General features: G+C 57.6%; 3 protein-coding genes across 3 annotated transcripts; 1 reads left to right on the top strand and 2 right to left on the bottom strand.

Annotated features, from left to right (window-relative positions):
• Positions 1–2,697: 2,697 nt before the first annotated feature.
• CHGG_09002 (uncharacterized protein) lies at positions 2,698–5,317 on the top strand (the record flags this gene model as incomplete). Its single annotated transcript, XM_001226928.1, has 3 exons — positions 2,698–2,763; positions 2,815–3,723; positions 3,776–5,317. 3 exons carry the CDS (start codon positions 2,698–2,700, stop codon positions 5,315–5,317), a joined length of 2,517 nt encoding a protein of 838 aa, XP_001226929.1.
• A 391-nt stretch (positions 5,318–5,708) lies between these two features.
• CHGG_09001 (uncharacterized protein) lies at positions 5,709–9,182 on the bottom strand (the record flags this gene model as incomplete). The annotated part of the gene is made up of 4 exons (XM_001226927.1): positions 5,709–6,777; positions 6,832–8,858; positions 8,915–9,065; positions 9,118–9,182. 4 exons carry the CDS (start codon positions 9,180–9,182, stop codon positions 5,709–5,711), a joined length of 3,312 nt encoding a protein of 1,103 aa, XP_001226928.1.
• A 1,021-nt stretch (positions 9,183–10,203) lies between these two features.
• On the bottom strand, positions 10,204–18,593 carry CHGG_09000 (uncharacterized protein; the record flags this gene model as incomplete). The annotated part of the gene is made up of 8 exons (XM_001226926.1): positions 10,204–10,537; positions 11,325–11,877; positions 11,997–12,064; positions 12,245–14,788; positions 14,938–17,692; positions 17,749–17,836; positions 17,887–18,463; positions 18,547–18,593. 8 exons carry the CDS (start codon positions 18,591–18,593, stop codon positions 10,204–10,206), a joined length of 6,966 nt encoding a protein of 2,321 aa, XP_001226927.1.
• Positions 18,594–19,759: the final 1,166 nt, after the last annotated feature.

The raw sequence follows: 19,759 nt of genomic DNA, 5'->3' as shown, positions 1-19,759 counted from the left end.
CGAAAGTCTTCTAGACGGTAGATGGAGGGCCATGCCCTGCCTTAAACGAGCCCGGGCAACCATAGTTGGTCCCTCTCACTTCCCGACCCCACGCAATCGCATGAGACGAGGGTCGATTCTGAAGCCATTTGACCCGGCTCGCGGCCCCTTCAGAATTGTGCGTGTATGAGTCCATATGAGGACCCGGGAAGACGGCAGAGGTATTGGGGGTTTCACCGAGCTGAGCTGGTGGGCCAACGTCCGGGCCCCGGACCGGAGTTAGAAGCCACAGTCGGCCGGGACGCAGCCCACCTCTTGCTCAGGTTGCCGGGATCGGAGAGACCTTCTGATGGGAGAGCTCATATTCAAAAGGGAGAAGTGTAATTTTTGATTCGCTTCCATACAAGAACGGCACAGATGCGGCCGCATCAGTGAGATACCGAGAGTTTGGGCTCAGCAATGGGCCAACGGCACCATGGGAGACAGGTTGGCTGCGCCGTGCGGCACTTGGTACATGCGCATTCCGAAGGCGAAGTAGGGGGAAGCTGGGCTTAACTTGGCCCAAGGCAGGGCCGTTTCGAATAATTTAGGCATCGCAAGCCTCGATTTTCATCAGCCTTGGTGTTGGGGGGGCTCCTCAGCCGCACACGGCGATGATGGCTGTTCAGAGTTTAAAGCCTAGAACTAACAAGTCCGTAGGTAAGTCTGTAGAATAGAAGTCGGCTCGTGGTTGACTGACATAGGTATCTACAATCTACGCGCAAAGGCGTCACGGTCAAAGAGGGGAAAACCAACAAACGCCACATGGCGAGGCGAGGAAACCAATCGTGATGGAGAATGTTGGTGTTGTGGGAGGAAGGATCAGGCGAGGATACGCTCGGTAAGTTTCTGTTACCTGAGGTCAGGAGCTGAAGGCCTAGACCGGCCGCTGGAGGGTTCGGGAAGGGTGGGGATTCGATAAGGTACACAGGTACCACCTAGGCGGTCTCTCTTCCATCTGACAATCATTCATGCCACCGGCTTCCAGCGGATGTTTTCTTCTCCCAATCAAAATAAAATACCGCATTATCGGAACTGTCCGACAGCTGGTGTCGATGCTGTGCAACACGGTCGCCAAAGGTACGAAGTAGTTTGGTGTGCATGCAGACGTGAGAAACGGGCACTTGCCGGCTTTGGAGCTGAGTGTCCGTCCGTGTTTCCCTGGGTTTCAATCCCGTCGGGTCTTCAAGGTCATCGAATTCGGGTGTTGGCCAGGGTCCTGGCCTTGGCAGCCGCGGGGTCTGGGATCATCTCCCGAGGTCCTCAAGGCCGCAACGGAGATAGCACCAGGAATGGCAGTCAACGGCAGACTTTGAACACCAGTTTTAGTCGAGATGTGCACTTTCGAATCCTTCCCCTCTTTGTTGGCATATCGACTCCTTTCCGGGAACAATCGGAAACAATTTACCACGCGGAAGGCGCGTCTCGGCGAGCTGGGCAAGCCAGTCAGCCGACAAAGAAACTGGGAAGCTACGGGGGAGCAGGTGGGCACGCCCCCAACGCCTTCAGGCATCCAGATCCAGTCCGCCCTGGTCTTCCGTTCACCTGCGCCGCTCGTTTGGCAGTTTCAAGATGCATCCCACCCAGTCAGAGCGAGCCTCGAGCGAGCACGCCAGCAGTTAAGCTTGTTTCCGTGCCATCGCATGAGCATGGGCAACCCCAGAAATACCCTAGCTGCGCCATCACGTGTGAATTGCACCCACTGAGCCACGCACTGCAGCTCCAGACCGATAAGGTACCTTTTACCGACCGTTTGAGGAGCGAACCCGAAGGCCTAGATTGGTTACGATTGTCGCCTAGGAATGTGCGCAATGCAGTGAGAAGCATCCGGAAGCTTGGATAACCCCCCAACCTCGCCCTCCCAGATCCTCACCGTGGTTGTTGCCAAGCTGCCATGGGCCACAGCTCTTCGCCCTTCTTAAAAGGCCCTCTGTCACCCTTTCTTTGTGGTCGGATCTGTGGCCTGGTCTGACCGTCGACTTGTCCTTCCTCATTCAGATCATCACGCTCGCACGCACATCAACTCTCATTCAGCCTTCTCAGACATCCTAACTATTGTAGTACAAGTACATACACGGGTACCGAACCAACTCGATGGCTGGCGGCGGTGCGACCAATTCCACGGGACCGCCTCCCCAGGCCGGCGTCCTCGAGGGTATTAATCCAATCGCATATAATCCGTCAAACCCAATTACCCTGTTCATCATCCAGGTAAGTAACCCGATTGGCGGCCCTGTCAGACCTGAGATGTTTCTGGACCCATCAATCGGTGCCGGATAGCCGTTGTGTTTCGTTTCGGGGCCAAGAATGTAACCCGGTCTCGGCCCGGGCCCGGCCTGGCTGGCTGGCTACCACGTTTCGGGGACCAATACGCTAACAATAGCACCAACAACATGGATAGGCTATCATCGTCATCATTTTTTGCCAGCTGCTGCATTGTGAGCTCCCTCCCTCACTCGAAACTTGGAGATGTTCGGGCTTTGGCTGACTGGTGGTGACAGACCCCCTCCGGCTGCTGAACCAGCCCCGCGTCATCGCCGAGGTCCTCGGCGGCATCCTGGCTGGGGCCCTCGGTGATGATGAGGATACCGGGCTTTAAAGATAGTACGTATCTGGCGGAGTGGTTTGTGTTGATGCCGTGGCCGCTGACCCATCACAGCCATCTTCCCCACTGATTCTATGCCCGTCTTTCGGAATGTGGCCGAGGTGGGCTTGTTGGTCTTCCTCTTCCTGGTCGCCCTCGAGGTGAGCAACCCGGCTTCCGCGCGGTTGTGGCTTGGGCCTGACTATCAATAGGTCGACATGCGCTTGTTCACCCAGAACTGGAAGGCTGCCCTTAGTGTTGGCCTGGCCGGCATGGTTCTACCCTTTGGTCTCGGCTTCGCCATCGCTTACGGTATCTACCACCAGTTTCACGCTGGCATTGTCGAGCACCCCATCAGCTTTGGAGTCTTTGGTTTGTTCATTGGCACTGCACTCGCCATCACCGCTTTCCCCGTTCTTTGTCGTATTCTCAGCGAGCTGAACCTGCTGCGCTGCAACGTTGGTGTCACCGTTCTGGCCGCCGGCATTGGCAACGACGTGACCGGCTGGATCCTCCTTGCCCTCTGTGTCGCCCTGGTCAACAACAGCAATGGCCTGGCTGCCCTCTGGGCCTTACTCTGCTGCATCGGCTGGACTCTACTCTTGTTCTTCGTCGTCCGACCGCCTTTCATCTGGATCTTGAGGCGGACCGGCAGTCTGCAAAATGGCCCTACCCAGGGTATGGTCGCCTTGACCATGCTCATGGTGCTTGCCTCGGCTTGGTTTACCGGTGGGTCCGCTCCCCATCTGATATTATCCGTTGTTTCTGGTTCTGATTCTCCAGGCATTATTGGTGTCCATCCCATTTTCGGCGCCTTCTTGGTCGGCCTGATCTGCCCCCACGACGGCGGCTTTGCCATCAAGTTGACCGAGAAGATTGAGGATTTGATCTCAGTTCTGTTCCTGCCCCTCTATTTTGCGCTCTCTGGCCTGAATACCAACTTGGGTCTCCTGAACGATGGTATCACCTGGGGTTATGTCATCGGCATCATCGCGTGCGCCTTCGTCGGTAAGATTGCGGGTGGCACCCTGGCTGCCCGTGCCAGTAAACTGCTTTGGCGGGAAAGCTTTACCATAGGCTGCCTGATGAGCTGCAAGGGTCTTGTCGAGCTGATTGTCCTGGTATGTCCGTCGTATCCATGGGGTGGGGGGGGGTTTTCGCTAACGCCATCAGAACATCGGTCTTCAAGCGGGCATCCTTTCAGAGACCACTTTCAGCATGTTTGTCGTCATGGCTTTGGTCACAACCGTCGCCACCACGCCTCTTACCAAGGCGTTGTATCCGCCATGGTACCAGAAGAAGGTCGAAAGGTGGCGGCGAGGAGAGATTGACTGGGACGGAAATCCCACCGACCCCTCCGAAGCCGATCAACCTCAGCAGAAGTCCGCCGACTCGCAGGTTCGCCGCCTCATGGTGCACCTTCGCCTCGACAGTCTTCCGAGCCTGTTTACATTCATCACCTTACTCAGCCCTGAAACCGTGCCGGCGTCAGCCCACCCAGACACTCCCGAAGACTCGTCCCAAAGCAAGGAGGTGCAGATTAGAAAGAGACCGCTGGAGGTTCATGGCCTGCGCGTCATCGAACTCACCGACCGTACCTCGTCCGTCATGCACTTGACCGAGGGCGATGATTCCTATTCTCTCCGCGACCCTGTGGTCAACGCCTTTAAGACCTTTTCCCAGCTTCATGACGTTGCCGTCTCGGGCCGGGTCGCCGTCGTTCCCGCAGACTCGTACGCTGAGACGATCATGTCTCAGGCATCCGACGTATCTTCCGACTTCGCCCTCATCCCCTGGGGCGAATACGGCAGCACATCTGAAGACGTGTCCCTTCCCATCGCCATGAGCGGAAGTGAGCGGTTCCGGTCGACCTCCCACTTCGAATTTATTAGCCAGACCCTGCAACAAGCCGCTCGCACCTGCAACACGGGCATCTTCATCGACAACGGCTTCGGCGGCATCACCAAGCCTGTGGACCGACCTGATCTAAACCGGACCAAGAGCGCCATGTCCATCCGCAGCTACCGGCCCGAGTTCGCCACCTTCCCCGTCGCCAATAAATCCCACCATATCTTCCTCCCCTTCCTCGGCGGGCCCGACGACCATGTCGCCCTCCGAATCGTCCTGCAACTCGCCAAGAACCAACAAGTCACCGCCTCCATCGTGCGCATTGCCTGGCCGGCCACCAGCACCAACGCTGAACCCACCACCTCCCACGACACCTCCACCTCCGCATCCATCCCCTCTCCTAAATCTACCGCCAACGCCCTCCAAGACGCCGCCGCCCGCCAGACCCAGCAAGATGCAGCCTTCTTTGCCACCATGCAAGCCTCCCTTCCCTCGGACCTATCCCCACGCGTCGTCTTCAGCGAAGTCGAACTCTCCACTGCCACCCCTGTGTCGGCGCTCCCCGAGCTTGTGGTCCTCGCCCAGAAGACGGTCGGCCAGCGACCCAAGAACGCCGGCGACGTCGTCGTCGTGGGCCGCCGGAATACCCGCTTCGGAGACGCGCTTGCTGCTGCTACTTCTTCTTCTTCTGCGGATGGACAGGATGTTGGTGGCAGTGTTGGAGGGAGTGCTGGCGGTGGTGGAAGTAGTGCGGACCTGAGGAAGACGATCGGCGCCGTGGCCGAGCAGCTGGTTACCGTGGGCATCAAGGCGAGTATCTTGGTTGTGCAGGCCGGCGGGAAGGGGCTGGAAGCTGTCTATGCTTAGCGGTCGCCAATCCTGTGTTGCGACGGTATAAACTTTTGGGGTGTTTGTTTGGGCTACTCTGTTTTGGTTGTTTTGGTTGTTTTGGGTGCTTTATCTTTGGGTATGTGGCTGGTGTTGGCGCGGCGGGCTCGTTTGGAAAGGGTCGTGGCGACACGATATATCACGACAGTTACGCTTCCCATTTGGTATAAGAACATTTCTCTTCATCATGAGTAGAATATAACCTTGGGTACATCCTCAGAAGGAAGACCATATAACAGAAATGTGACGGCAAAGAAAGAGGAAGATCAGTTTTACCTCCAACGCCCGCTATCCATTCAAAACGACAAACCATTGCCCACATCTCTTCGCCTCACCCTCCCACACCCTCCCCCTCCTTCCATGATGAGCCTCACCACGCCGGCGCGCCCCCGCACACAGCACCAGGATCACCCCCACCCATCATCAGCTCCATCCCCTTCCTCATCCCCAACTCCCCGTTCACCATGGCCTTCACACCCGGCCTCTTGGCCCTCTGCCCCACAAACCCAATCTTCTTATCCACCTCATCAAACTGGCCCGGCCCCGCCTCCCCCTTCTTCACCATCCACCGCTTCGTCCCCAGCGCCGCGTCCAGCTCCTCGACGGGAGGCAGCTTCATGTACACCATGCCGTCGGCGCCGCGCTCTTCCACCTCAAACGTCGCGATGGACAGGTCGGCGTCGTTGAGGCAGGCACCGGTCGTGAGGCAGTAGTTCTTTTTGTGTTGTGGGGAAGAGATGTAGGGGGTGGAGGAGGGGGTGTTTTCTTCGCCGATGATGGAGTCGGAGAGGATGAAGGCCCGCTTGTAGGGGCACATCTGCTGCGTCGCGTAGTAGCGACCCTTGAAGCGCCACACGGCGAGCTGCGTGTCGCCGCGCTTGATGGCCGCGCTGATGCCGTTGGGCAGGGTGTCGGCGCCGCGGAAGTAGGACGCTTCGAGGACGGGTTGCCAGACGGTGGTGGACCAGTTTTCGCGGAGCGAGGCGAAGTCGTCGGTCGCGGGCTGCTTGGTCCACATGACGGGGCGGGTTTGGAGGCGGTCGGTTTCGAGTTCCATGTTCTCGAGGGTTTCGGAAGTGTTGGCGAACTGGCGGAATTTGGCGGCGATGGAGGGCGTGCTGATGGCTTCGGCCCACTCGTCGAAGTAGCTGTCGACGAGCTCTTGCATTTGCGCTTCGAGTGAGGCGTTGATGCCGAGTGAGTCCTCGAGGACGACTTTTCTGAGGTAGGCGATGCCGCCGGGGAGGGCTTCCAACCAGCGGGCGGTGCGCTGGAGCTTGTCGGCTGTGCGGATGTAGAACATCAGGTAGCGGTCGAGGATGGGAATGACCTCGGTTGGCGGCACGTCTTTGGCAAGAAGCTCAGAGTGTCTGGGTTTGGCGCCGCCGTTACCGGCCACGAAGATGTTGAAGCCCTTCTCTGTGGCGATTAGGCCGAAGCTGGGGTTTGGTTAGTATGCGAGTGCTGGGTTGAAAATGGGCACGGGGACTTACTCCTTGTTCTGGGCTTCCGCACACTCCCGCACACAACCACTGACGCCACCCTTGATCTTGTGCGGCGCGCGGATGCTCTTGTACCGCTCCTCCAAGCGAACGGCCATACCCACACTGTCGCCGACGCCGTATCGGCACCAGGTTGTCCCCACGCAACTCTTGACTGTCCGCAGCGCCTTGGCATAAGCGTGGCCGCTCTCCATACCGGCGTCGACGAGCTTCTTCCAGATGTCAAGCAGGTCCTGCTTCTTGGCACCAAACATGTCGATGCGCTGACCGCCGGTGATCTTGGTGTACAGGTTGTACTCCTTAGCCACTTGAGCAATGGCAAGAAGTTTGTCTGGCGTAATCTCGCCGCCCGCCATCCTAGGCACGACACTGTATGTGCCGTTGCGTTGAATGTTGCCCAAAAACTGATCATTGGTCTCCTGCAACCCATGGTGCGTTTTGCCCATAACGTGCTTGTTCCACAAACTGGCGAAGATGCTACCTAGAGTAGGTTTGCAGACTTCGCAGCCGAGACTGTTGGGGTCAGTACCTGCCTCTTTCATGACTTCTGGTAGCGACTTGAGGCGCTTGACCATGATGATGTTGTACAGGTCGGCGCGGCTGTGGTTGAAGTGAGGGCAGAGGTTATTCTTGACCTCATTGCCCATATCCTTCATGGTCTTGTTGAAAATGGCGGTCACCAAAGGAACGCACCCCCCACAACCGGTGCCGGCCTTGGTGCAAGACTTGACGTCGCCGACGGACTTGCAGGTACCGTCCTTGACGACCTTGACGACGTCGCCCTTGGTGACGTTGTGGCAGCTGCATATTTGAGTGTCATCGTCGAGGTCGTCGCCATCATCACCTTCGCTCTTGGCACCGAGGATGAGCTCCGCCGGGGGGATATCGAGCTCCTTCTGGTTCTTAACCAAGGGCACGAGCTTGACGTAGTCTTTGGTGTCACCAATCATCATGCCGCCGAGCAGGTACTTCCCGTCCATGGTGAAAATGTACTTCTTGTACACATTCTGGAAGGGGTCCTTGTACGTCAGGGCCTTGACAAGGCTTGAAGGCGCGGCGGCCTCCTTAGTGCCGTTGGCACCGTTGACGCCGTTGGAACCATGACCGTTGGCACCATTCACCCCGTTGGTCTTCTTCGCTTTTGCTGGCAGATACTTGGGGCCCTCAATGTCCGCAAAGTAGTCACCAAAACTGGCCACCTCGACTCCCAACAACTTTAACTTGGTGCTAAGGTCCGGCCGCTTGTACAGCCTCGGTTGGTGGAGCGCTGCCTGTGTGAGGTTGAAGGATAAGATATCCGCCATTTCCACGCCAGGGGCAATCAGGCCGAACACCTGGCCCTCCCAGCTTGCGCACTCGCCAATGGCGTAAATATTTGGATCGCTGGTCCTGAGGTTGTTGTCGACCATGATCCCGCCACGGGCCGCGCAGTTGAGCCCTGCTTGCCGCGCCAACTCGTCCCGTGGCCGGACACCGATAGCAAAGCATATCGTGGAGCAAGCAAATGAATCGCCGTCTTCAAAGCTGACTCCTGTGACGTTACGTTGCTCGTCGACTTGTATCCCGGCAACGGCTTTGTTAAGCAAAACGTCGACGCCGAGGCCTCGGACCTGGTCAGCTACCATGGCGCCGGCGACGGAGTCTAACTGGCGGCTGAGAACCCAGCCACCACGCTCGATGACCTTGACGTTGTTGTAACATTGTAGATCCATCAGAGCCTTGGCTGCTTCGAGACCCAGCAGGCCGCCGCCGACGACAGCACCAACGGCGCCGTTCTGATTTGCAGAGAAAGCAATGAGCTTCTCAAGGTCGTCAACGGTGCGGTAGACGAAGACACCGGTGGCATCGTGGTTGGGGATGGCGCGCGGGAGGATGGCGTCGGAGCCGGTGGCGAGGACGAGGATGTCGTATTGTATTTCTTTGCCGTCGGCGCAGTTAATGGTTTTTCGGAAGGAGTCAATTTTGGTGACTGTCGTGTTGACGTGGTAGTTCAAGGCCCCGTCCATAATGCTTTCGTACTGTGACAAATTAGTTAGCCTCGACATTGGACAACAGTGAATAAAGTGATGGTTACCCATTCTAAGGGGTTGAGGTACAACTTCTCGACCTTGCGGTGCTCGAAGAATGTTGTCAAACCCACACGGTTGTAGGCCACATGCTTCTCCTCGCCGACCACTGTGATGTCATATTCCCGAGCCCTTGCGTCGAGCTTCAGGAGTTTCTCTCTGTGCAAGAGTCAGCAAGATAGAAAGGTCGACTTCACTGATTTACACGTACATGAAGCTGATGCCGACCATACCCAGGCCGACAACAACGACTCGTTTGCGTGTTCCCACCGCCATGCTGGCCGTGGTTTGGTGTAACGTATGGGGCACCAGCGGGGAGGATTAGAGATGAAGAGAGCAGAACAGAGTGAATTATCAACAACAAAGATTGTAATAGTCTAGTTCGTTCGATTAGGACTTGTTCTAGGGATGATAAGATGAGAAATGGAAAGTGGAAAGGAAGAAAGAAGAGCAAGATCGGGTGGTAGCCTTTCTATCTAACATCAGGCCACAACAGGCGACTGGCCAAAAACATCAGACACGCCTGGGATCTGACGACAGGCGTCGGTATCTTCTCCCGAGAAACCATCAACGCTGCCAACATGCGCCTCAACCATGGGAATCCACGGAGCACAATCCCCACAGCCAACGGAGAACTGCATCTCCGGGTCTGTTCTGAGATATCTCGGGAGTCGGGAAGGCGTAGACATCATGTCAGGATCTTAGCGGGAAAAAAGTCAGACGGAGTACACAGTAGAGAGCGGATGGAGCAGGACGCGGGATGTTGGCAGCTTTGCATCTCCACGGGGCATTCGCATGGGGAGTCTTGCCCTGATAGCAGGCACTGATGTAGGGAATGCGAAGGTTCGAGGACCGCGCATCGCCTGTGAAAAGTGGAAACCCACGGAGCATCTCATCTTACAACGGCAATCCAACGGCAAGGGCGATGAGGTTGGTCAAGATAGCAGATAGTCCACAGATAAGTGTGCCAGCCAATCAGGTGTTGCAGAATCGGTCGTTGCTTCCTCATTCGATCCCGCGGAGAAAGACCGGGCCAGACCTTATCTTCCCTCGCGTGGTGTGTTTCTGAAAATCTCTCCAGTGGCCCCCTACCTATGGCCTAGACTGTTAGTTGCTGGCTCTTCAGGTACCCGTTCAGCCGTTCCCGGAAGTCACACCGTGGCCACAGCCACGCATCATTTTTCTTGGGGGTTCCCGAGCAGAGATGGGGGTCCACCTCTCTGCTTGGAGGTGCCGCCTGTCATCTTTCTTGAATAGTTACCGCTCCTTCTCGGAACAAACCGGCGACCGACTTGACTCACGACCTACGTTCCCATAAATTGTCCAGTAAGCCCCAGAAGCCCCATCCAAGTCTCACCACAAAACCAAGAAACCTCCTGACCGTGGTGGCGGTGGACGATTCGGACCCACTCGCTCGGCATCCGGCATCACCTGCCTCGGGGTCCAGCTCCGGCTTGGCCCGGCGCTTGTGTGGCTGCTTCTCGGCACCTTTTTTACCTGCGGCTTCGTGTGAGTTGCATTGTGCGACATAATTTCCAGAGCCGCAGTCCGAATGGTTAGTAATTCCGGAGTTTGCGATTTTTTCGACCTTGTCACCACACCGCTGCCCGAGCCGTCCTCCCGAACACCCTCTCGAGTTTGTGTAGACAAAACCTCATCTTTGTCCCTGAGCAGCGGCGCCCGGCTTGTTTCCGCAACTGTGCTCGGAGATGTTCCCGTTCCAGACATAACACGGTAGCAGCCGTGGGATGGACCATCAGCAAGTCAGGCCATCTCCTGACTCCAGCAGGGCACCTGGGTAGCACTGCTCCCGTGTCCGTTATATCCGGGGATAGGACGTGTGCTCTCGGAGCGGCATTAACTCGCTCATATATGGAAGTCCCTTTGCCTGTATTACATACCACGGACACACCTACTCCCGTCTGTCAAGCTTTTTCTCGCGCATTCATAATTCCCGTCGTAGCGGCACTTAAACGGTAACGGCACGGCGAGCGAGCCCGCAGGCACCCCACGCAGTGGACGCGCGGATCACCACGATGGACACGGATATCCGGACGGTTGTGGTTACACGATATCACCAACTGACCAAAAAACATGTGTCCATTCACCAGGGCGAGTGTACTGCCGTGGATGAGAAGATGTATACAATCTCGAAATAGGAGACATGTATGTATGTACATGTATTTACAAACTGGTAAAAGAACAAACGAAGAAAAGAACAGAACCAGGACCAGTTGGCCATAACGACAGTTGCCGTAAAGCTGGGTATTACCACTCTCCCTCTCCACAGCTGGGGTATCCAACGCTCCGCTCCCTTTGGCCACCTATACACACACACTCTTCCTCCAGCACAACCAACCACCCAACCCCGTAACCACCTAATACCTCAACACAACCCCCCTCGTCCGCCTCACGCACACACTATGCAACCAATCCCTCCCCCCCATGCCCCTATCCCTACCCCTACCACTACCACTGACACCCACACCTGCACTCCACATCCCCATCCCCATCCCCAGCACCCCCCTGGACGCCACAGTAAACGGATCCTCCCCCCGCTCAACCGCCGCAATCCGCTCCAGGATCTCCTGCATCTCCATCATCTCCTGCATCGCCTTCCGCCGCCGCGCCCGCGCCGCGCCCGCGAAGCTGTCTTCACTCTCTACTAGGGAGGTGGAGGTGGAGGAAGAACGGGTGGTGGTGGCTGTGAGGTGAGACCACAGACCGGCCTGGTTGGCGTTGCTGCTGCGGTTGTGGGGAGCTGTCCAGAGTTGTTGTTGTTGTTGTTGCTGTTTGTGAGTGACGCGGCCGTTGTTGGGGGTGGTGGGTGTGCAGGCGCTGTGGAGCCAGTCGTGGGTTGTCGCGAGTTGAGCCGCGGGTGTGTTTTGGTGCTGCTGAGTCCACATCTCCGCGCGCTGCTGGATGGGCGCGGGTTGGGGGGATGGTGCATGCGTATCGGTGGTGGTTCTTCCTGCTTGCGGTGGGTTCTGTCCAGGGCAGGGAGGCTGCTGCGGGCCACAGGTGGACGGATGAGGTGGGGTGGCTGGTGGTGCTGCTGGGACGGTGAGAGGTCCAGAGCCGTTTGCTCACGCGGTGGGTGGTGGCTGAGGCCGAGGTCGGGGCTGGGACGCATAGGCTGTGCAACCAATCTCGCTTTGCTGTTCGTGGGGGGAATACAGTGCTCTTGTTCCATGTTCCCGCTTCACGGGGTACCTTGGCCGCTGGCGTGAAGGGTTCTTGTCGCCGGCGGTTCCTCCTGCTCTGAGCGGGGTGGGTGGCTTCCTCCTCTTCGTGAAACGATTTTGATGATTGATGGTCAACCGTGGGAATCCAAAGACCGGCCCGTGAAAGAGCGCGACTGTTGGAACGACGGGGAGAAGCCCAGAGTTCTTTGGTCATGGAGCGGGTGGTCCGGGCCGGTGCGCATCACGCTGTGCAACCAATCTTGCCGTGTCCCGTTTTGAGAAGATACGGTGCTCTCATTCCACATCTCCGTTCCCTGCGGCACTGTAGTGTCCAGCGCGAATGTTTTTTGTCGACGATTCCTCTTGCCCTGGACGTTATGGGCGGCGTCCTCCTCCTCCGAGGATGGCTCAGACGATTGATGGCCAGCCATGGGTGTCCAGAGGCCGCTTGTGGGGAGAGAACGGCGGTTGGAACGAAGCGAAGAGGTCCAGAGTTGCTTGCCCTTCGACTGCGTCTTCGTCCTCGGCGCGCACACACTATGCAACCAGTCCCTCTCCCGTGCCTGGACCACAACCACCTTCTCCTCATCCACCCACGGCTTCATCCCCAAGAAGTGGACAAAGGGGTTCTCGCCCCTCTCTATCGCAGCCATTTGCTCCAGGATCTCCTGTTCCTCCTGCTTCCTCTGCAACATCCCTCGCCGGGATGCCCGTTGCGAAGCGGCAAAGCTGTCTTCTTCCACCGAGGGGCTGGTCGAAGAACCACGCGTAACAACCGCTGACCACAAGCCGGCTGTCGAAACCACAGGCCGGGAGGCGGGAACCCACAAGTAGCTGGCACCCTTACCCTGGCTAGCAGCCGAAGCAAACGAAACACGCCGCTCGGGCTTGCTCTTCACCTCAGCCCTCAACACCTCAGCCGGAGCAGCAGTAACAACAACAGGCGGTGCCGGCACAGGCTGGGGCTGCTGAACGGGGGCCGGCGCAAAAACCAACGACTGCCGGATGCGCAAACTCAGCCTCCTCTGCAGGTCCTGCACGGCATCGAAGCCCGTCATCTCCTCCTCGACCGGCACCACCGGCTCCGTAACAGCAGCAGCCGCTGTCATGCTCGTTCGCCGGCGGTATTCCGCCTGCGCAGTGCGCTCCGCGAACATGCGCTCTGCCTCGAGCGCCTCGATCTGTGCCTGGATCGCGCTGTTGTGGTAGATTGTTGGCTGTAGCATCGTTGGGACCGGCGATAGCGCGTTGTCCGAGGAGTGCGCCTCGTCCTTGCGCTGGGTTTGAATACGGCTTCGCGAGTCGGAAGACGATTGGTGTACCTCCTTGGCTGCGTAGCCCGGAAGGGCTGGGTGGAGGGCCTGCTCAGGGCGGGTGATGGTTAGAGGGCCAAAGAAGACCGGGTGGCGGATCGCGGGGTTGAAAGCAGGTGCAGAGAGGGAAATAGCTTCTTGAAGCGCAGCCTTCCACTCGGCCGGTGTGGCGATGGTACGGTTGAGCTTGCGGCGGGGGTAGCTAACTGCAATGGCTTCTCTCAGAGCGGCCTTCCAGTCCTCGGGGGTAGTCTGAGGTCGTTGAAGCCTGCTCCCGCGCTGTGTTGGCTTTACTCCCAAGATCCAGTTCCGCTCGCTCTTCCTTCTGGCATCACCAGAGACCCAGAGATTTGTCGATACCAATCGCTCCAGGGGCTTCTGCTCAACCGGGCGTGGTTTCCGGCTGATGTACATGGCAGCCGGCTCCTCGGACGTGCCACGGCCATCAGATCGGCGAGCCTTGAATACGAATAAGCCTCCGGATACATAAGGCTTATCCGTTTGGTTAGGCGAGTGCCACAAGCCGGTTGACTTTTGCTTTTGAACAAACGCAGGCTTTTGGACTTCGGGCGTGTTACGTGGCATCCGAGACATCTCGGGTTCTGGTGTCGCCCGGGGAGCAGGGGCCGCGCGGCTGTTCAGAGAGGCCTTGGGGTTGGCAGGAAGACCAATTCTGATAGCCTGCTTGGGTGCCGTCTTGGCATCAAGAGCGTCTTCGAGCATGAGCAGAGCCGAGCTCTCCAGTGTGGCCGAGTCGCGTTGCTGCTCAACAAACACCTCCAGGGGTTCAGCGAGGCCAATGACGATCGACTGACCTTCCTCGTCCGAAGACAATTCATCGATATAATCGTCGACGACAGACTCAGATGGGGGCGGCAACAAGCTATTTCTCGATGGCACCTCATCGGTCTTCAAGAGGCTGGCAATCTCCCAGAGCGTTGTCTCGTCAAACCCATCGTCGCTATCGCCCTCGTCGGAGTCCATCCCCATGATCTCATCCTCCTCGTCGTAGTCGTCAAAAAACGAGGAAGAGTATTCGGCCGACTCCGGCTGCCTTGTGCGGCCTGCCATGCCGATCGACGGAGTACCCGACGACATGGTACCGGGCATGGCCATGAACATGCTCGGGCGCGGTTGGACGCTCGCCGTGTCGGACTTCTCGCCCCATGGGAACTGGAAAATGCCGAGAGTCCCGCGCTTGTCCGGAAGAGGCTGCGGGCTCTCGAGGATATCTGGGAGCAGCGTCACGCGCTTGTTGCGGCGGGGAGGCCGTTGGGTTACCGGGGCGCGGGGGCTTTTGAGAGGCGGGTTCCGACTTAGAGGACGTGCGCACCAGTGGTTGGGCGGGAGGCGCTGCCGAAGCCCAGAGAGGGGCGCCAGAGGCCTGAGGTTGCCCGGTTTGCGGTGTTGTACGGCTTGCGCCAGAGCTGAGCGCTTTCGATCCGAAGAGGCGCCCATTCCTTTCTCTGTGCTGGGCGGACCGTCAACGCCGGAAGCGGAGCCTCAATTTCCGTATCAGGCTTCGAAGTAAACGCCCAAAGGAAGCTCGTCGGAGCGATCTCCTTCGTTGCTGGTGTCCAGAGCGAGGCTAGGTCTCGGCGTGCTTCTGACGGCTTCTCGATGACAATCTCCTCATCGAAACTCGGAAGAGGCGGAATCTCGGAGTCGTTAGAGTCTGGCGGAGTAGGACTGGCAAGCTGAGCTTTCGACAGTTGCATAAAATTGACGTTGCTGGTTCGGAGAAGTCGAGCGTCCATGTAGTCCATCTGCGCTTCCGTCAACCGCTTCTGCCACTTGCTCAGCTGCGGGCTCACCGAGTTCCGTGCTGGCGGCTCAGGAACACTGGGTTTGAGGCTGTTTTGCATATTGGCGAGGCGGGAAGCTCTGCGTTCAGCCCCAATGCTTTTTCTGGTCGCCTCGCGAGCCATGTTGATAGTGCTAGCCACAGACGCGTGGCGCGAGCTACGGCCGGCCGGCGAAAGAGTCTGCATGCTGGAGAGAGAATCACGGCCAATGTCATGCTTGATCTCCTCCCAGTGCTCCTCCTGTTGGCCCATCTCCCGTTCGAGGTCCTCAAGAAGCGCTATCCGCCGCGACGCACTCTCCGGGGTAGCTTGTTCGAGTTCGTCAAGCTTCCTCAGTTGCGCCTGAATTTGCTGGATGGCTTGTCCAGGGGACTCGAGCGGGGAAGGCTCGACTTGAACGGCAAGGATCTTCTTGGTGGAAAGAGTGTGAAGCGGCAGAGGCGCTGGAGGGGGCATCTTCCTAGCCTTGACCTTCTTTTCTCTGTCTGAGAAAGTCGGGCACACGTCGCCTACACGTCGATGCCAAGTAGGCATCTCTGGGCTTGTCACGGGTTCAGCTTCCGGAACTACCGGGCTCTCGTGATCGGGTTGTTGAATACTTGAAGTATCAAGCATAATCGGCAATGTCTCCCGGCTGCGGGTGTCAGCAAACGAAAGCTCCGATCCTCTCATGTTTTGACGGCCAGGCATCCGGACTGACGACGGCAGGCCAAGCCGCTGCATGACGGGAATGCCAATGGCAACCTCCGGAGTGTTCATAGAGCTCCAGTTCGTCCCGTCGTCCTCAGAACGGTCGTATGTTGTCTCTGTCCAGGCAGACGCGCGGACCGGAACATCAGGGATAACTGGGGATGACTCGCGCTTGACGCTGGCTCCCTTCGCGCGCGGGCGGTTGTTCGGGTTACCGCCGTCCCCGTCACCAAAAGCGCGGAGCCAGGAGCTTCCTGCTTCACCGACGGTATCCATCGCCTTTCCGGCCTTGCGTGGGATCTCGTCAACTTCCAGAATACTTTCAGTACGAGTGGACGCCTGCGTCGTCCGATTAGAACGCTGGCGGTCATAGGGCTCACTCGGCGATGAGTCGACATCCCAGTACGATACGGGAATGGGCGGAACATCGGGGAGAGATGATCGGCGCTTGACTGCGTTTGAGCTCGGTGGGTTTGGGAACATGAGCGTGACCTTTTCTTGGAAGGTCATGCTCTTGGTGTTGTTGGGATGCGGCCTGGCGCCCACCGTCGCGCTCCTGGGCAGAACGGGGAGAGGCGGGAGCGTCGTGGGGCTACCGGGCGACGGAGCAAGAACAGACTTCCTCGCCATTAGAGACCCGCCGGACTTGGTTCGACGGTGGTTAAGCGCTGGGCTAGACTGCGCTGACGAGTCTGACGGCTTCCGCGGGATCGGACGCGGGCGGTTGACGACGGACTGTGGAGTTCCAGGAGTCTCAGCGATGGGGGCTTGCTTGACGGGGTGGCCTGCAGTTTTGATGATTGCCTCAACCATGGCTGGGTTATTGTATTCGATGTTGTTGACAAATAAGATGGTCCGGTGCTGCGATCCTGGCTCTTCGGCCACTGCAAGACCCCGTGCCCTTGGGTTCGATGGAAGGCCAATAGTTGGGCGCCTCTGGAGCGGAGTTTTGGTCGGTTCAGCAGGCGGCGTTGTCGGCGACGGGGGCAGCATCCTCGAAGGGCGAATATTCGGCTTTGGGAGAGATTGTTGCCTTGTCAACGAGACGTTTTGCGCGGACTGAGACTCGGGCTCGGGGGATTCCGTAACCCTCACGGGGGATGCTTGCCGTGGCTGGACGGACTCCTCTTGTAGCGATGGTCGAGGTGACCTCCGGCGAGTTTCCTCTCCTCCTGGAGACAGCTGGGCGGACGTGGTTACCGCGACGGCCGCACCATCTGGCTGAAGAGCGCCAGGGAAGATGCTTTCCCGAATAGAGGCAGAGGCAACTTCTTTCCTCTTCAGGCTAACCCCACGCTTCAACGCTTCCTCCGGAGCCAAGTCCATCGACGGCCATCCAGGGCGGATGGCCGCCGCGTTTTCCTCCTCGTGCATCCTGGCTCTTCTTTCCCTATCCGCCACCGCAGCCTCCTGGAGATCCATGACGGCAATTTTGCTCCAGGGATTCTGACCGTCATTTTGTTGGACGATCGGGCGACTGATGGTCATCTTGCCTTTCATCGGGTGGAACAACGTCCTGTGAGCAACACTTGCCGGGAGAGGTGGTTCAATACCAAAATCGAACCCAACACTTGTTTCATCCTTGACTCTCGGCGCGTCTCTCGGGTTGACGAATGTTCTGGAGGACCGGATGGCCGCTTCTTTAAGGTCCTCAAAGCGAGTCGGAGGATAATCAGTGCTGGAGGTCGAGATATCACGGCTGATGTTAATACGTCGTGGTGACGGCGCTTCTGGCGGCCGAGAGCCTGTCCCCCGGGAGGCGAGTAAAGTTTCAGCGCCACTTGCCACGAAAGCTGCGATTGTGTTAGCTTGAGCTAGGGAGAAGAGGAGAGCAAAACAGGTAATATACCAATCACAACCAGCAAGCCACCGGCGGGCAGGGCCGTCCTGGTAGCCAGGGCCAGAGTCTGAAAGCCGAGAAGCATCGGCACACTCGTCTATCGCCTTGTTAGTGCCAGAACGAAGAACATCACGTCACACAACGTACCCCTGTCCAGAACACCAAACCCAGCAGCACAGTCATCAGCGCTCTGGCTCGATCAGCATTAACTCCCTTGCCACCACGATTTTCCTTTGCCGCTCCTCCCGCCGAATAGGCCCTAATGATAAGGAGCAAAACGATAACCCCATCCAAAGCGGCAACCAGAATCCCGACAGGAAGCGCAGATGTGGTGGCGACGCAGAAGTCGTCAGTCTGTGGCCGGGTGAACCCGATGAAGATAGCCCCGGCCAGGAACCTAACCAGAACCAGAATCTGGGGGATCAGCTGGGCGAGCGAAAGCTTCGTTCCGTTGTTGTTATTCAGAGCCCATAGGAGGAACTGCTCGACCGAGAAGCGGGCAAACTGATCGAATGTGGTAGAGAATATAATACCGATTTGGCAGGGCATCGACGACGTCGAGATGTCGAGAAGGACTGTTATAAAATCGATCTGGGCCCACAGGGCCGCACTCAGAAGAAAAAGAACGAGGACCAGCCTCTGGCTGTCCCGAAATACGGCGGAGAGGCCATACCCCTTAACGTAGAGAACGAGAGCCGCGGACGCCGCGTTCAACACGATCCCGCTACCCCAACACGTTAGTCAACGCCGATTGCCTCAACGCGAGCCTCGATGGGGTTTATCTAGTATGGGTTGGAGAATACTGACAAGAAGAAAGCCGCGACGAGGGCCTGCGTCGCACCCTCGACCGCCATATTGGGGCCGGCTTAGAAGAAGAACAAGTGAGAAGAGAAGGGAAACCAGCCCATTCAATGGGGCGAATTAAAAAAAAGAAATATCGTCAATAAAATGAACGTATCATAGTGGAAGGTCCCCGGAAGTAACGCCGTGGTGTTGTGATCAGACGGCCATCCCATAAACGACACCAAACAAAAGATGGTGAAGGAGAGAATGCTGAGATTTGGGGTTGACACGGACACGACGAGCCCACAACGAACCAAGACGAGGCAGTTCGGTGTGGATCGAGGCAGAAAGGGTGAAGCGGTGGCGCCAAGGAGAAGCCGGTCGGGTAGCAAAGAAGGGAGGCGAGTATCGCAACACAGGGTCACCCCCGAGAGTCGAGCTCCATCCTGGTGGTCGTCTGCTTCACGAGGTTTAGGTCCAGACAGGACAAGCGGTCGATCACTCAAACAAGCACCCTGCTCCCGCCGTTCATGCAAAGAAGAGACAGAGGCAGAGATTGGACGACAAGCAAGGCTGACAAGGCCATTGCTCGGCGGTTGCATCCAGACCCCAGCTCATGGCGTTTCACTTGAAACCTCAGGTGTTACATCTCGCACGGACTGCCGCGCAGAACTTTCCCAGCGTGTGGGCAGCCGCCGTCTTCAAGAGACAATCGGGCCTCGTTTAAAGGTCCGCTTCACTCTCTGCCTCATGGTTGGAGTGCCGAGTGATTAATGGTTCGTCGGTCTTGTGTATGTATGTACACAGGAGGCAGGCGAGTGCGACCATCTCCAAGTTGCACTGTCACGCCTTGCCCGGTGTTGAAACAGCTAGTCGACCCAACTAAGTTTAGAGCCTACAACTGGAGCAATGATGCAGCAGCGCATCTAAACCCGCAAATCCCTCTCTGCCGGTTTTATGGTTTTATGAAGCGTCGATGGGCGGCCACGGCCGGGCGTGGGATGGGATAACGATGCTTGTCTATGGCGTTTTTGGTAGCAAACATGGCATACTTCGTAGAAAAGTAGGGGTGGGTCAAGATGAAAATTCAAGATTTGACCGTGACAGTATGAAACCAGAGGCAGCTGGTGGGCCCGTTCGATTGGGTCTGGGGAGGAAGTTGTAAGTTCACGCAGTTGTCGATGGTGAGCCACAAGTTGCGGCTTTCCCTCCCATTGCACATCAAAGTTGCACTTTC

This window comes from Chaetomium globosum, genomic scaffold (assembly GCF_000143365.1).
Source record: "Chaetomium globosum CBS 148.51 scaffold_6 genomic scaffold, whole genome shotgun sequence".
Taxonomy (NCBI): domain Eukaryota; kingdom Fungi; phylum Ascomycota; class Sordariomycetes; order Sordariales; family Chaetomiaceae; genus Chaetomium; species Chaetomium globosum.
The sequence above is the reverse complement of the archived record's forward strand: the minus strand, read 5'-3'. Positions and strand labels throughout refer to the sequence as shown.